The sequence below is a fragment of the Rattus norvegicus genome, chromosome 11, assembly GCF_036323735.1.
Source record: "Rattus norvegicus strain BN/NHsdMcwi chromosome 11, GRCr8, whole genome shotgun sequence".
Lineage (NCBI taxonomy): Eukaryota > Metazoa > Chordata > Mammalia > Rodentia > Muridae > Rattus > Rattus norvegicus.
In genome coordinates this window covers 54,341,357-54,356,669 of record NC_086029.1, presented here as the reverse complement: position 1 = coordinate 54,356,669, position 15,313 = coordinate 54,341,357, and the positions used below count along the sequence as shown (strand labels likewise).

The 15,313-nt window shown below is 43.0% G+C and overlaps 1 protein-coding gene and 1 pseudogene across 3 annotated transcripts in view; one reads left to right on the top strand and one right to left on the bottom strand.

Moving 5' to 3' along the window:
• Positions 1 to 3,068, bottom strand: part of Nlrp4a-ps1 (NLR family, pyrin domain containing 4A, pseudogene 1) — an 18,030-nt pseudogene extending 14,962 nt beyond the window's left edge.
• The window catches only part of Riox2 (ribosomal oxygenase 2), a 26,679-nt gene continuing 14,046 nt past the window's right edge, over positions 2,681 to 15,313 (top strand). Inside the window, 4 exon segments of one of the 3 annotated variants that reach the window (NM_153309.2) lie at positions 2,918 to 2,935; positions 9,047 to 9,506; positions 13,213 to 13,332; positions 14,313 to 14,441. In NM_153309.2, coding sequence (NP_695221.1) covers positions 9,075 to 9,506; positions 13,213 to 13,332; positions 14,313 to 14,441 — 681 coding nt within the window. In that variant the 5' untranslated portion in view covers positions 2,918 to 2,935; positions 9,047 to 9,074. 3 annotated transcript variants of the gene reach the window in all.

Sequence of the window (15,313 nt, the reverse complement as noted above, 5' to 3'; positions counted from 1 at the left end):
TTATGCAGCATTTAAGGAATAAGCAGAAGTGTATAGTTCTCTCTCAGAGACTCCTTTTTCTACATTCAGGAGCATCTCATAGTCAGAAGAGTTGCTTCTCATCTCCTTGGAAGTTTAAAGAATATCATTCGTAGACTGTAAGTTTCTGAGTACTACCACTTTCAGCACTTTGCCATTTTAGTTCTTGATGATTTTTAAAGACTTATTTACTATTTTATATGTACATATGTGTACCTGTGTATGTAGACATAACTCCTGCATTCAGATGCCCCTGAAGGCCAGAAGAACACATTGGCACATTCCTGGAACAGGAGACAGAAACAGTGTGAGTCAGCTACCTCAGGTGCTGGAAACCAAGCCTGAATTCTCTGTGAGAGCAGTGAGTGCTCTTACCCACACAGCCATCTCTCCAGTCCCAGTTCATGATAGTTTTAAAAAATAAAAACAGAAAATTGAACCTTCCACCCACATGCTGGGCTCTCCCGTCCATCTATACAAAGCTAGAAAACATCTTCTATACAATCTTACTTGCTTCTTTCCAAGTGTCTCTGAAGGTACCCGTGAGGGAGTACATCTCATTTTCACAAGAGCCAAGAGTAAGTCCATGCAAGGCATACAGATATAGAGAAGTAACAAGACATCTCATCAAGGAAAAGAGTTCATCACCCACTGTTTTGAGCTTATGGAGAAGGGAAGTCTGCAGTATCACTTAATAAAAAAAGTGTCATACAGTCCAAATGGCTTTGCTATAGCATGAGCTGCAAAAGAAGTTATACTATGAGCAGTGAAGAAGACAGGAAGGACAACCAGCTCTATAAACACTAGTAACAGACAATGGACAATCTCAACAGTGAACTTAGTACTGATGGTTTACATTCATCAAATCAAATAGTCCGAGTTCCAGGAGATTTTTTTATCTGTAGGACCTTTTATGACCTTGGGCTAGGCCATTTTTAAGCAAACTTACCTTTTCTGTAGTTAGTAAAACCCAAAGATTATTGCACGGTGACGCGACTCCATTAATTTGTCTTGTTTGGTGAGTTTCCTCATAGGGCCGAGTGCATTTAATTCTTACTTTGAAGGTATTTTTTAGATTCAATGTGGGGTTTGTCAAATTCCTCTCAGGTGAATGGTGCCTTGCAGTTCTGAGATTCTCTTGCTTACTCTGTGCCATTCGGGGTTTGCAGCATTTTTCTTAGGCAGATACAGAAACAGAAGTCTAACGAGAACAGGGATAGGCAGCTTGAGTTCTATAGTCTGTATGTCCGTGTCTACTACCTCAGACATAGATGACGAATGAAGTCACCAATGTCAGTAGCCTGGCCTATGGGAAGAGATTAGGTCTTGGGGATGGAGCTCTCAGGAATGGAGTTGACAAAGCATGTCAAACAGCTGCCTTGCCACTCCAGCCTGTGAGGATGCGTACCAAAGACCTCGTTTACCAAATTTGGGTTGGGGGCCCACACCAGACACACTGAAATTCAGAATCCACAATGTCTTGATCTTGGAATTGCCTGGCTTCAAAACAAGTACTCTTCTGTGGCTTTTAAGACAGCCAATCAACAATATTTTGTTAAAGTCCCTCCCTTTCCACGAAGGACAACCAATAGGCTTTTGAATCATGCTCCAATTCTGGGATATGACAGTTGTATTCTTGAAAGCTAATTGTCGAACTCTTCATCAGATTCCTAAAATTAAAAAGTTAACATAGTCAGACAACAGAAACAAAACAATATCAGAAATCCACCTGATCCCTAAATGTGATGCCCTTATCAAACCCCTGCCTCTCATCGTTTAATAATCTAGGAGAAAAAGGAAGCAGATTTAAGAGCCAGAGATGGATGACTCCAAAGGAATAGCATCTTCCAAATATTACAGGGTTGATGTCCATATGAACTAAGAGAGACTGACGACAGCCTATGAAGGCCTGCATAAGTGAAAAATCCCACTCTCAACTGAAACTATTTGCAACTAATATTTTCTTTGGAAAATTAGCCCATGTTGCTGGGTGGCTGTGGTAGAGCCAGGCTGTGTGTAGACTTGGAGGGGCGTGGAGCATGTGCGGCAGACTGCGGCAGGGTGCGGTATCTGTCGCCCAGCTCCTGACTTGGACTGTAGCTCGCCTTTTTTAGTCTCTACGTGAGGAAATCAGTTTTCTCCAGAGGATATGTTAACTACACTCTAAGGAAGGCCCCATGCTCAGTACTAGCTGGCTAGCACTAAAATTAATTCCATGTTTTTTTTTTTTGTGTGTGTGTGTGTACTTTTTTTGTTTTGATATTTTTGACATTTTGGTTTTATTTTCATTTTGATTTTTTTATTTAATCAGAAAGAGAAAGAACATGATATTGGATGGGTTTGGAGGTGGGGAAAATCTGGAATGGAATTGGGGAAGGGGAAAGAATACAAACAAAATAAATTTTGTATGAAAGAAGACATTAAAATAAAGAAAAGTTTAAAAAGGACTGGAATGAAAATATATGAAATCTAAATAAGATAGTTGGTACCAAAAATGTTAAATTAGTAACAATCGTATAAATATTAAAGCTATATACAATGACAAACAATTTGAATCTTTTGTGAACCAACCGAGCACACTCTCTCAAGAAGCATGTTCTTGTAACCGTCCAAATTTATAAATTTCCCTCTACTTCAGATTTGGAGGTATCAACCATAAAAAGCACATTCACATTCTATGGTTTTTAGGTTCATTAGCAGGCCTGTGCAGGGGAAGGTAGGTAGTTGTAGGCAGGAGCAGGGCTGCGGTGCGGGGGCGGGGCCAGAAGCTCGGGGGCGGAGCCACATCTCGGGGCGGGGACACGTCTGGGAGGTGGGGCCTCGTCTCGGGAGCACGCCCTTGACGTGCCCACGCCGTTCCGCCCCTCCACGCTGTAGCCCAGTCAACTTGCAGACGACACGCAACAGGCCGTACCTGGTGAGTGTGGTGGTTCTGACTACCGTGCGGTACAGCGTGTGCGCCTCGGGTCCGGCTGAGAAGTGCAGCTCCGGAGGGCTCAGGCCTGGCTGGTGAGCTGGGTGGCTGAGGGCTGCGGACCCGGCCACGTGCACCGCGGTCCGGGTGGCCGGAGGCACAAGCGAGCTTGGCCGGCTTGCCAGAGCGAGGTTGCGCGCGCAGACGGGGAGGGGCGGGGAGCACGTGCGGCGGACTGAGGCGGGGCACGGGGACTGTGGCCCTGCTCCCGACTCGGAACGGAGCTTGCTTTTTCATCTCCACTTGAGGAAAACTGCCTGCCTGACTCCAGGGTGTCCAACAGGTTACTAAGAACAGGTTTCAGGAAGTCCACCAGCATTCATCATCTGAACTTCCGGCGCCGCGAATTGGGCTTTACCAGCTCCTTTTTGTACCTTGATGCCTCTAACTTTTGGGCTGCATCTTTTGTGACCTCACGGCCCCCCAAATACACGTGATTCGTATTCCGTTTGTATAAAGCTCCAAAACATAACTGCCATTCAGTGAGACATCTCTGAATTAATGAAAACCCTACTATGTGCAGGTTAGCCTGGTGATCTTGTTACAAGCAATATATAATTAAAAAATAATTTATCGTTTTATTCCCTGTGTGGATGCACACGTGCTATGGTGTACCGGTGGAGGTTGGTGGACACTTTGAGGGAATCCTTTCCTTCCGCTATGTGGGTCTCAGAGATTAAACAAGGTGGTCAGGGTTGGTCCGCAGGTGTCTTTACTGACTTAGCCATCTCTCAGGCCCATGATGTATAACTATTGTCAGGCGTGATTAATTGAGCCAAGTCCAATCTAGTGTTCTCTAGGTTAGTGGGCCTAAAATTCGTTAATTAAGGACTTGTGTGAATGTAGATTTCTGCCTCCAGCATCTGAAGTAGTAATCTACTAGGCTTTATGTGCATCTAGAAATTTGCATGTTACAAGCTTTGCTGGTAAAATACTAACAGAGAGAGACTTCCCTCCCAGCCGCTAGTGTTGATATCTATGGTTACTTGTACAGAGTAATAGTCCTGAATTGTGCACGCCGCCTCCTCCTCCGCCGCCTCCTCCTCCTCCTCCCCCTCCTCCTCCTCCTCCTCCTCCTCCTCTTTCCCAAGTGGTGTTTTATTTTGTTGTTTTGTTTATTTTTCTTGGGTGTGTTTTTGTTTTGTTTTGTTTGTTTGTTTTGGGGGGTGAATAAGGCTTGAGAATTTGCTAAGAAGAAAAAGTGAAGAAAAAAATCTTATGACTTGACTGTCTTGTGCCATACTTGGTTAGATTTTAGTAAGGTAGAGGTAGCTATCCCTTAAGAAGCTCTTTGTGACTTTTTGACATCAAATTTTACCATGGGGAAATTAGGACGGCCTAAAATGTAAATTCTTCAAGTTTGTCGACTATACTAAGAATGCCAACATTTATTTTTGTGTTGAATTTATCAGTGATAGAGCAGTTACCAGTTTATAAGCCGAGACTCTTTTGGAATTCTTTAAGTGCTTTTAAATCAACTTACTGAAAAACAATTGCTTTTTCACAGCTTCCCCAACCCTAGGGCTATAGAAAAGAAATACTCTTATTTCTGTCTGGGAGATCCCTGGGGCTTGCAGGCAGCTGCTGCACCATTATAGATAAGGCGGTCTCTTGTTTAGTTTCCTGTATTTCTTGGAATACAAGAAGGGTCTTTGTGACTCCTATGCTTCTTACTGCATGGAATGGTAGTGCAATTTGAATTATTTGGCTCTAGGCCTCAGTTGATAGCTATGTGTCTACTCTGCTCCACCTTCCAACGGCTATAAAAAAAAATGAGCGGCATAAGTAAAATACAATGTATCTGAGTTAGTTTCCAATTAACCGAGCCTCAGATAATTTCTATGTTAACATAGGGGGAAAGTAGATGCTATAATAGTAGACAAGGTAAGTTCTGTGGTCTTGGGGTGATGTTCTTAGTGATTGTAAGTGGGAAGAGTCGTTAAATGGTTTTATTGTTGCTGAAGTATTTTGGGCACATTCTGGTGAATGTGCAGATTCATTCTCAGGTTATTCTTAAGGGAGCAAGCCTTTCACTTGTGTTTTCCTCTCACCAGACTGAGCAGTTGTGAGGTGTGTGCCTCAAATATAAGAGGGTCAGAGATGTGTGCCTTACTCTACAAGGTACCTGTGCTGCCTAGTCTTACTTGACACAAGCTAAACTTACTTGAAAGTGGGGAGGCTCAATTGAGAATATGCTCCCATAAGACATTGTCTTAGTGTCTGATGTGTGGGACCACCTGGTATCCTGAGTTCTACAAGAAAGTAGGCTGAGCCAGCCAGGAAGTGGCTTCTCTTCATTGCCTCTGTATCCGCTCCAGTGTTCAGGTTCCTTGCTTGCTTCAGTTCCTTCCCTGAGTTCCTTCAGGTACGCACAGTGATGTGGAAGTGTGTGCCAAGTAAACCCTTCCCTCCCCAAGTAGCTGGGGTCATGGCGTTCCATCACAGCAACAGTAACCCTCACTAAGGCATTAAGTGCCTTTCATGATGTAACACAGTGGTCTAATGGTTTTATGTTAAATGTGAGAGCATCAGCAATTTGCTAGGTGAAGTGCTAACCAAATCAGCACAGGAAAAGGCACATAGGATGAATTCCTGAGGTGACCTGTACAAGGTTCCAGTGGGTCTCTAAATCGAGTCACAGTCCTTCCTTCACCTGGTTGTATCAGCAAGTGGAAGCTGTTGCCCACCAAGGAGGCTATTAAAATGAGACTCAGTGACAGTGGTTTTAGGGCAGTGAGGATCTGGGCATCCTCTGCTGACTTGGCATATACCCTCAGAAGAGTACATGTGTCGGTGTTCAGTGCCATCCGTGCTGGTTGCATGTTTAGGCCATGGTTTTTATTTAATGATAGTAAAAACTCTGCAGAAATCTCAATTGCCAATATCAGCCACAAGGTGGTTTGTGTTTTTTGTTTTTTTTTTTGTTTTTGAACAGGAGTTATAGCCTCCTTCCTTCCTTCCTTAACTGTCTGTACATGGATTCTTAACTGAGTCTGTCTTTATATTTTGTATTTCCATGTCTCTTCAGAATTCCAGCTGTGGCAGTTATCTCACCACTGCTTTGATTGCTTGGGTTAAGAATTCAGGCTGTTCTATTTGAATCAAAAAGGAGATACAAAATATTTTCAGAAAGTTTGTCTCATGGAGCACTGTCTTAGTTAGGGTTTTACTACTGTGAGCAGACACTATGACCAAGGCAACTCTTACAGAGGACAACATTTAATTGGGTCTGACTTTCGGGTTCAGGGGTTCATTCCATATCATCAAGGCAGGAGCATGGCATAGTATAGGAGCAGTTGATAATTCTACATCTTCATCTAAAGGCTGCTAGGAGAAGACTGGTTTCTAGGCAGCTAGAATGAGGGTCTTAAAGCCCACAGTGACACTTCTACTGGAACAAGGCCACACCTCCTAATAGTGCCACTCCCTGGACCAAGTATATACAGACCATCTCAAGACATATGTTTTATCTTTCTTCAGATTGTCTTTACCTCCTACTCTGCATTGTTTGTATCAGTTGTCATCGATTGCTGTTGCAGTAAGGTTCAAAAGGAACGTTTCCTAACAGTTCCCCCAAGAGCCAGAGCCACTCACTCTGGGGTTGCCACTCTACCACGAAGTCGGCAAGCCGCCTTCTCCATAGGCTTCCAGAATGGAGACAAGTAGTCTCTCTGCCTGCTGGGAACTGTTCACATCCCCTGTAACCTGGTAAATCAAAGCTTTAAAAGCTCTGTAATTGTAGTTTAACAATTTTATATATGTGTGTGTGTGTGTGTGTGTGTGTGTGTGTGTGTGTGTGTGTGTATATATATACACAGTTTTTAATCCATAATATATCCACACAATAAACTCACAACCAATTGATAAGGATATAAACTGCCCACCTAGATAAGGTAAATTTGCCTACAGAAATCCATCGCAGCTCCCTTGGCAGTTCAGTGCCACCTGGATCTGGGTCATCCTTCCCAGTCTCCATCTTAAATCTTTCTCCTTGTCCTCCTCTCCCGTCTTATATAACCTTTGTTCCCTCCTTATTCTTTTACTGTTCAGTCATGGCCTTGATCTAACTTGTGCCAGCCCTCACCTGCATAATGACATCAACCTACAGTTTGCTGCTGTGGTTTTTCTGATTTTTGAAAGAACTGAGCTCCTTGTCATTAGAAATTTAGATACTAAAAATGAGGGTTTTATATTCAGTTTCCATTTGTTAATTTGTTGAATTTGCATCTGGGTTGCTTCTTAAAGGCCATTTAAAAAAGTAGTTGTTGCACATCATCCTGTGATTTCCCAGAGAAGAATACTCCTTTTGTTCAGTCCACCCATGCTGCCAAAATAAAATGCTACTCCACATTTGATGAGAGGGGAAGACCGCATTCTTGCAGTCCTGGTAACTCAATGCAATAGGAGGTCATATTTTAAGTTACTGACCTTAAGGAAAATTTGGTATTTATAAGCACTCTGATTCTCAGCCTTCTTTGGCAACAAGGCCTTTGTAAGGAATCAGAAGAACAGAACCTCTTCTCAGAATAAGAAAGAAAAAAGAGAAGATATACGGTTTAAACATCACTAATCCAAGCACACAAAATCTGACTTCTGAGCACCAATGTGCCATCAGTTAAAAAAAAATTCCAAACCTCAAATTGGAGGCATAAAATTACCCCAGGCTATGTCGGAAAGGTATATATGAAGCATAAATGAATTATGAAATTTGTTTTGGTTTTGATTTTAATAAGTGTCTTCTTCCTCAAGTTTCTGCACTAACAGCTTAGTTGCAGCCTCTGGCACTCCTGGGTGGACTCTTCACCCAGGCTATGGGTGGTACCCTTGAAGGGAATGTTGGTACCCTGGTCTCTTCTCCTTTCGCCTCCCTGTGACCATGAGGTAACTGCACATCCTCTTTGTGCTGACTTTGAGACTGGACAGGACAACAGAACCATCTGGTGCACTGAAGGCCCTGCCACAGAGCCAAAATAAACCCTTCCTTCTCTAATTGGTCATCTCAAGTACATAATTTCAGGTTTACACTATATATAGTGGTGTCTTATATATGTGCAGGCCCTGCAAAATCAGACACTGCTGGTCCCAAATACTTTTGCAAATTTTGTATTATGAATATTTGTATGTTTTGAATTACAATTCTTGAACCTACATGAGGGAAACCTATATAAGTGCCAGGATTTATAGTTTGTGGGTGTTCGGGACTGTTGGTCCTCTTGCTACCCAGATGTGTGCCACAGACCAGCAGTGTTGTTAACTCTGGGTATCTGGTCCACTTGATGCTCCTGTGTCTTTTGTGCATGTTAAATTGGAGAAGTGCTGTGTTAGAGGCTAATGATGTTAGTGATTGATGTCTTGTTCCAGTTAAAAAGTTAGATCTTTTTGAAGATCTGTCGTGTACCTGATTTTAATCTCTGTTTTCAAAGCCTATAATCACTTTTTTCAATGGGCGGAGGGGGAGTTCCCTGATGGTGACAGTTCTCAAGCACTTGAAAAGTGGAGTTTACAGTGTTTGTCATCTCATTCCAGCCACCAGGTGACGCCACAGGCCCAGGGCGTGCCGGCTTCTGCCTGGGAAGGTTTTCTGAGCTGTCTTGAGCAGCACCTGGCAGCAGACAGCTGTTCCTGATTCTCTATCAAATGTTTGGACCACAGAGAGTTCATCTAATTAGATTCAGGACCTGGTGCTGATTGCAGCCAAATTCAAGATTTTTGGCTCTGCCATTTCAATGGCCATAGGCTTAACCTTTGAATAAGAAATGCTGAGAGAGTTGAATGGCTTAATTTGGGATAATCAAGTCTCCTAATTAGTACTGATCCCTCGGATTTAGTGCTTTTGTATACATAAGACAATTGTGTTCTCCTTCAGATGAATGTACAAACCGAGAGGTGTTTAAGGGTGAATCATCTTGGAATAAATGACACTGGCCTAAGGCCATCCCGTCCTGGAGGATGTAGTCCTGACTAATGTGGAGTTTGCAAAGATGCAAAATGGTCACAGTCATGCATGTGCATGTGCGTTCCTGCAAACCTGACAGGGTCTTATTCTTTTGGTAGGTTTGCATTTCCTCCCTACTTGTGAACAATGCCAAAGAAAGTGAAGCCCACAGGGGATGAGAATGAAGAAGAGTCTGTTCCTTGCAAGCAGGTGAAAGAGGAGCTACCTAATACGCTTTCTGTATTAAACTTTGACAGCCCCAGTAGTTTCTTTGAAAGTTTAATATCACCCATCAAAGTAGAGACATTTTTCAAGGAATTCTGGGAACAGAAGCCCCTTCTCATTCAGAGAGATGACCCTTCGCTGGCCGCATATTACCAGTCTCTGTTCAGCCTCTCAGATCTGAGGAGTCTCTGCAGCCAAGGGCTGTACTATGGAAGAGATGTCAATGTCTGCCGGTGCATCGGTGGGAAGAAGAAGGTTTTAAATAAGGATGGCAAAGCACAGTTTCTTCAGCTGAGAAAAGATTTTGATCAGAAGAGGGCAACAATTCAGTTTCATCAGCCACAGAGATTTAAGGTAATGGATCTCCCCATGGCAGAATTCTCAGACCCGAGAAAGCAGTAGCATTTGGCACACAGCAGTTTAAGAGTGAATGTCTGGTTTGATGATGGAGATCGTTCTAAGAACACATACAGTTCATTTGGTCTTTAAATACATTTGAACTTGGGAGAATCTTATTTTATAGATAAATTGGGGGTGTGTGTGATGTGCTCACAATGCAAGCATGTGTGGAGGATAGAAAAAGGTGTTGGGTGTCTACCTGTGTTACTTTCTTTTTTTTCTTTTTCCTTTTTCTTTTTTTCGGAGCTGGGGACCGAACCCAGGGCCTTGCGTTTGCTAGGCAAGCGCTCTACCACCGAGCTAAATCCCCAAACCCCCCCCCCCCCCGTGTTACTTTCAACTTTATATTTTGTAATTAGGGTCTTCCACTGAACCTGGAGCTAAGTACTTGTTTAGGTCGTGAAGTCGGTGAGCTCCAGGGATCCAACTGCTCTCCTCCGCTATCTGTCTCCCAGCGCTGACATTACAGACGTATTGCCAAGGCAGCTTTTATATGGGTACTAAGGGCCTAACCTCAGGTCCTTCTGCTTGCCCAGCACGTGTTCCTCTTACCCACTAGGTCATTTCCCCGGTACCTGTGTAGATGTTTTAAATCTAGCATTCAGAGGTGGATGTTTTAAGTATTGTGTTAGTTAGGGTTTTATTGCTGTGAACAGACAACATGATCAATACAAGTTTTATAAAGGACAACATTTGATTGGAGCTGGCTTACAGGTTCAGAGGTTCAATCCATTATCATCAACGTGGGAGCAGGGCAGCATCCAGGCAGGCATGGTGCAGGAGGAGCTGAATTCTACATCTTCACCTGAAGGAAACAAAGAACAGCCTCAGCATCCTTGGAGGACCTAGGAGGAGGGTCTCCAAGCCCACCCCACAGTGACACACTTCCTCCAACAAGGCCCCACCTTCTAATAGTGCCACCCCTGGGCCAAGCATATGCAGACCATCACAAGTATCATAGAGCTATAAAAAACAAATTCAAGTTTCTCACCTTACTAAAATAACATTGCATTTTAAGGATGTGTTATTTTTGTGTATGGTAAGGATCTCTGTGCTGTCCTGTTGCTCTACTTTAAGGTACATGGTAGCACCAAGGTGATCCTTGAGGTTATCTTCCTTTCCTGCCTACATCTCTCCAAGTGGTGGCTTCAGGGCTGTGACCAGATGATTGATCAGATTTCCAAGAAAGAAATGTTAACATATTAATAACAGAACTTGTGACATTGAGGGCGTAAATCCTGGAATAGCTCCTGGGTGGCCATCGTAAGTGAAGATAGCATCCTTTTATAAATAGAGAAAGCACAGTCACTGAACTTGCAACTGCAGCTTCAACCAGCATGGTTTGACTCTATGTCTTTTGTTAATAGGTCACAGTTTGAAGATGGAAAAACCAGAGGGCTAAGATAAATGGGAAGGCTACAGAACCTTTAAGTATTTTGAGTAATCCTTAAGAAGAAAATAGACACATTTGTCAGTTACATACCAGTGGGGTTTGCTGTTTGTTTGTTTTGCCCTCTTAGCAGTATCTGGTTACCTATAAAATGATCTCTTGGGACACTAGAGAACAAGAGCCAAGGCCTGGCTTCCCAGTGGTGTCAGATATTAAGTAATAGAAAGCCAGGTCCTGTAGCCTTTCTCCAAAATAAATTAGGCTCTTTGGGAGCTCTGCTAAGTCTTAGAGCTACTCAGAGGCTATTAAGTTATGTTTTCTGTGCTAGGAGAACTTCTGAGATCTACAAATAGGGAAACCCAGTGGTCTTCATTCAGAAGGATGTCTCAAAGCTTATTCCATGATGACCCAATTCTTCTCCACTTGCTATTCTCAATACTAGATTCTCACAGTCCAGTGGTAGAACTGACTCTCAAGCCTTGCTCATTGGTGTTCTCAGCAAACCTAATTTTAGACTATGCCACCTTGATGTCAGTCACTGTGCGTGCATTTGTAGTAAAGCTTTAGTCTCTTTATCTGTTTAGAGTAGGTATCTTAGTTAGTGTTTCTATTGCTGTGGAGTTACCATTACCACAGCAGCTCTTATAAAGGAAAACATTTAACTGGGCCTGGCTTCTAGGTCGGAGGTTTAATCAGTTTTGGTAGTGATGGGAAGCATGACAGCATGTAGACAGGCATGGTGCTGGAGAGGTAGCTGGAGAGTTCTACATCTGGATCAGCAAGCAGCAGAAGAGAGAGTGACACTGGGCCTGGGTTGAGCATCTGAAACCTCATAACCCACCCCTAAGGGATATACTTACTCCAGCAAGGCCACACCTCCAATAGTGTCACTCCAGGATGAGTTTATGGAGGCTGTTTTCATTCAGACCACGCAGTAGGTGACTTGATTTGAAGGTATGAACTCTGGAGCTGGACTCCCCAGATTGGAATCTTGACTCAGTTAGTGGTTGTGTGCTTTTCTGCTTCAGTTTCCTCACTTAGACTGGTGTTGGTGATCTTGCCCACCCTAAGGCAGGATTGCTATGGAGCGTATTCAGTTGTCAGGATAAGCACTTAGAGGGTACGATATGCTGTTATCTACAAGGCCCACTTGTGACTTCCTCCTACCTGACTTCTGGTAACTGATCTCTCTCAGCCTTATAGCTGATGAGTCACTCAAGAGTGTCTTACTCAGCTTGCTCTCAGTCCTCTGTACCCTTCCCAGGTTGTCATTTCTGCTCCTCTTACTCTAAAGAACTCTCAGGAGTTCCCAAATGTAAATTCCCGCCCTTACTTTCTTTAGAGCTTCAAACCGACTTCAGAACATCACCATAGGAAATCATAGCATCCCAAAATGAACATTTCCAGCTTAGAACATTTTTTGTCCTCCTGAAAACTGTGTGTGTTTGAGGAGGGAGGGGTGAAGCTCGAGCCTGCAGATACAGGTGCGTGTATGTGTGTAGATATAAAGGCCAGAAACTATTTTTTTCTCCATCTCTATCTCTCTTTTTTTAATAGCAGGATTGTCACTGAACCTGGATCTCCCTACTAGACTAGACTGTGCCTGCCTTCCTAGAGCTGGCGTTAAAGGCACCCAGAGTGGGTGCTGGGAATTTAAGCACAGCTCCTTGTATCTGTGGGAGGCACTTTACTGGCTGAACCACTTGCCAGCCTGGGAAAACTTTTTTTTTTTTTTTTTTTTCCGGAGCTGGGGACCGAACCCAGGGCCTTGCGCTTGCTAGGCAAGCGCTCTACCACTGAGCTAAATCCCCAACCCCGGGAAAACTTTTTCAATTGTCTTTCTCCAGCTCCGTAAATGGAATAGCAGTTCATGGATCAAGTCAAGGAGCAGCTTGTTTCTCTTCTCTTTTGTTGCAGAGCCCACTCCAATTCTGCAGTGTGTCTCCACCTTTTCTTCTGTTCCTGCCACTCTGTCCATTCCTTGCTTGTGCTGCTTAATCATAGCTTCCAGATTAGTCTCTTGAATTTCTGCAGCCCATTCTATGCCCCAAAGTGAATGCAGATGTTGAAGGTATAAGTTGACTTGTTTCTTCCGGTTTCTCATTTACCTGCTCACATCAGGTAGATTACCTGGCGTGTGCACACTGCAGAGGTTCCTGAGGAGACTTACTGTTTAATTGCCTGCCCTGTAATAATTGCACAGGAGACATCCTAATTGAATTTGCTTTTTTATTTTCTATTCACATTGTGTTTCATTTTTCTTTGTCAAAGGATGAGCTCTGGAGGATCCAGGAAAAGCTGGAATGTTACTTTGGCTCCTTAGTAGGCTCAAATGTGTACATGACTCCCGCAGGATCTCAGGGCCTTCCTCCACATTACGACGATGTTGAGGTAAGAGAGGAAACTCATTGTGCAGGCTGGAAAGAGCAGGCTGCTGAGAGCCAGGCTTGTGCAGTTGTCAGGGTTGTCTTCATCACTCTCAGGCACTCTGAGACCAGGCCTGCGGCTCTTCTAAGTCCTCCCTGAGGATCCTGACCTCGTCTCCATGTAGGCATGCCTGCAGACTGGCTTCCTGCTCCTTCTCAGAGAGGAGCCTTGCTGACAGAAGACTCACGGTCTTTAGAAATAGGACTTCTTTGTAACTTATTTATTTAAAAAAAATGACTTTTTAAAAAATACAAAATAAAGTGATGTGAGATCACAAATAATTCTTAAATTTCCTTCACTTTGTCCATTTTCAGTGGCTACAAACAATACGTGTATTCTTCTTCCCACTTGTGAAAGTCTTGGTGCGGCTTGAATGAAGGTCCTGGTTCAACTTAATTCCTGGCACCTTTACAAGTGTTGATTTCATTCTTATGTGGCTTCCAAAAAGTTAACTCATTGTCTTGGATATTTTGTAGATTTATTTTTATACTCATACAAGGTGTGAACACAGATATAACAGAAGTCCCTTTTCATTCCTCTGAGAATTATTTGAGATACATACATTGTCCAGAAGTGTTTCTTAAGTATTCTTAATACAATATTAAGATAGTTTTACCCAAATGAAAATTTAAAAAAAAAAAAGATCAAAACTATGATGTTTAATGAAATATTTACACTTTGGGTCCTTTACTTGTATCATATTTTTCTATCAGAGCTTATGGCTTTCAAATGCCTAGCTGATAAAAGATGTAAAAGCTAGTGGAAGATATAGAGTCCAGCTGTGTCTGAAAAAGTGACAAGAATGAATGTCCAACACCAGAATTCCTGATTAAAAATTACCTACTTAAAAATTACTAGGAGTGGCAGCTTATTGTAAGGAACATGCATGTCTGATGCATATTCTAGAAGCTTTCTAATGCTCTCTGGTTTGTGGCTTCCTGTAGGTTTTTATCCTGCAGCTGGAGGGAAGGAAACGTTGGCGCCTGTACTCCCCAACTGTGCCCCTGGCGCGTGAGTACAGTGTGGAGCCTGAGGACCGGATTGGCACACCAACACATGACTTCCTGCTGAAGGTATGGGTAGTCTTCAGTGCTTTTCTAAACACCATGTCTCCATGTGTGATTCAGCTCAACAGAAGTAAATTTAATTCAATGAATCACCAGCGAATAAATGTGGATGGTTTGTCCTTGGCCTGTTTCTCCACAGTTAAGTCAGTAGTCAGCATGTAAGCAGAGCACAATGATGCCTTCCTTTTCTTGGTAAAAATTTCAGTGCCTCCTGTTCTCTTTCTGACAGTAGTTCCTGCCCTCGCCAACATAGAATTTTACTAGGCGAGTAGGAGCTAGCGAAGTGCTCATGGCTCCTCCACAAGGGAGCCACATAGCTTAACCACGAACTGTCTCCTTAGCCTCTTGATCCAGTTAGTTTGCATGGGAATATATCAGAGTCAGGCAGGGGGTGATCTTGAGAAAAGGATGTAGAGAGACAGGATAGCTCCATACATAAACTTCATGCCTGTGCTTTGGTAACATTTCTTCAGTGGCAATATAACTGATCAGATTAGACCATTTCAAAGATGCTTATGTCGGAACTATTGTGTGTGGCTTTCTTCTCATATTTCTTGCATCCTGACAGTATACCAAGCCTAATTCATATTTTTGCTTGTATCTCTTTATTGATTTTAAGATTTCCCTGTCAATAACCAGGAGGAAACCGCTTCCCTGTTTTGGATGGATTGTATATTAGAGGAATCCTGAATAAATAATGATGGCTTTATGTTTGCATTACCGCTCATTGCTTAGCATTCCAGTTGGCTAAATAGTTTATTGTAGCACAACTGTATTCATTCAAAGCGCATTGCTAATGTACTGCCCGTTCTGTTGGGGAGCCATAAACTAAAGATTACTCAGTAGGCCCCTTCAAATGGACTTACCTTAATCAAGGT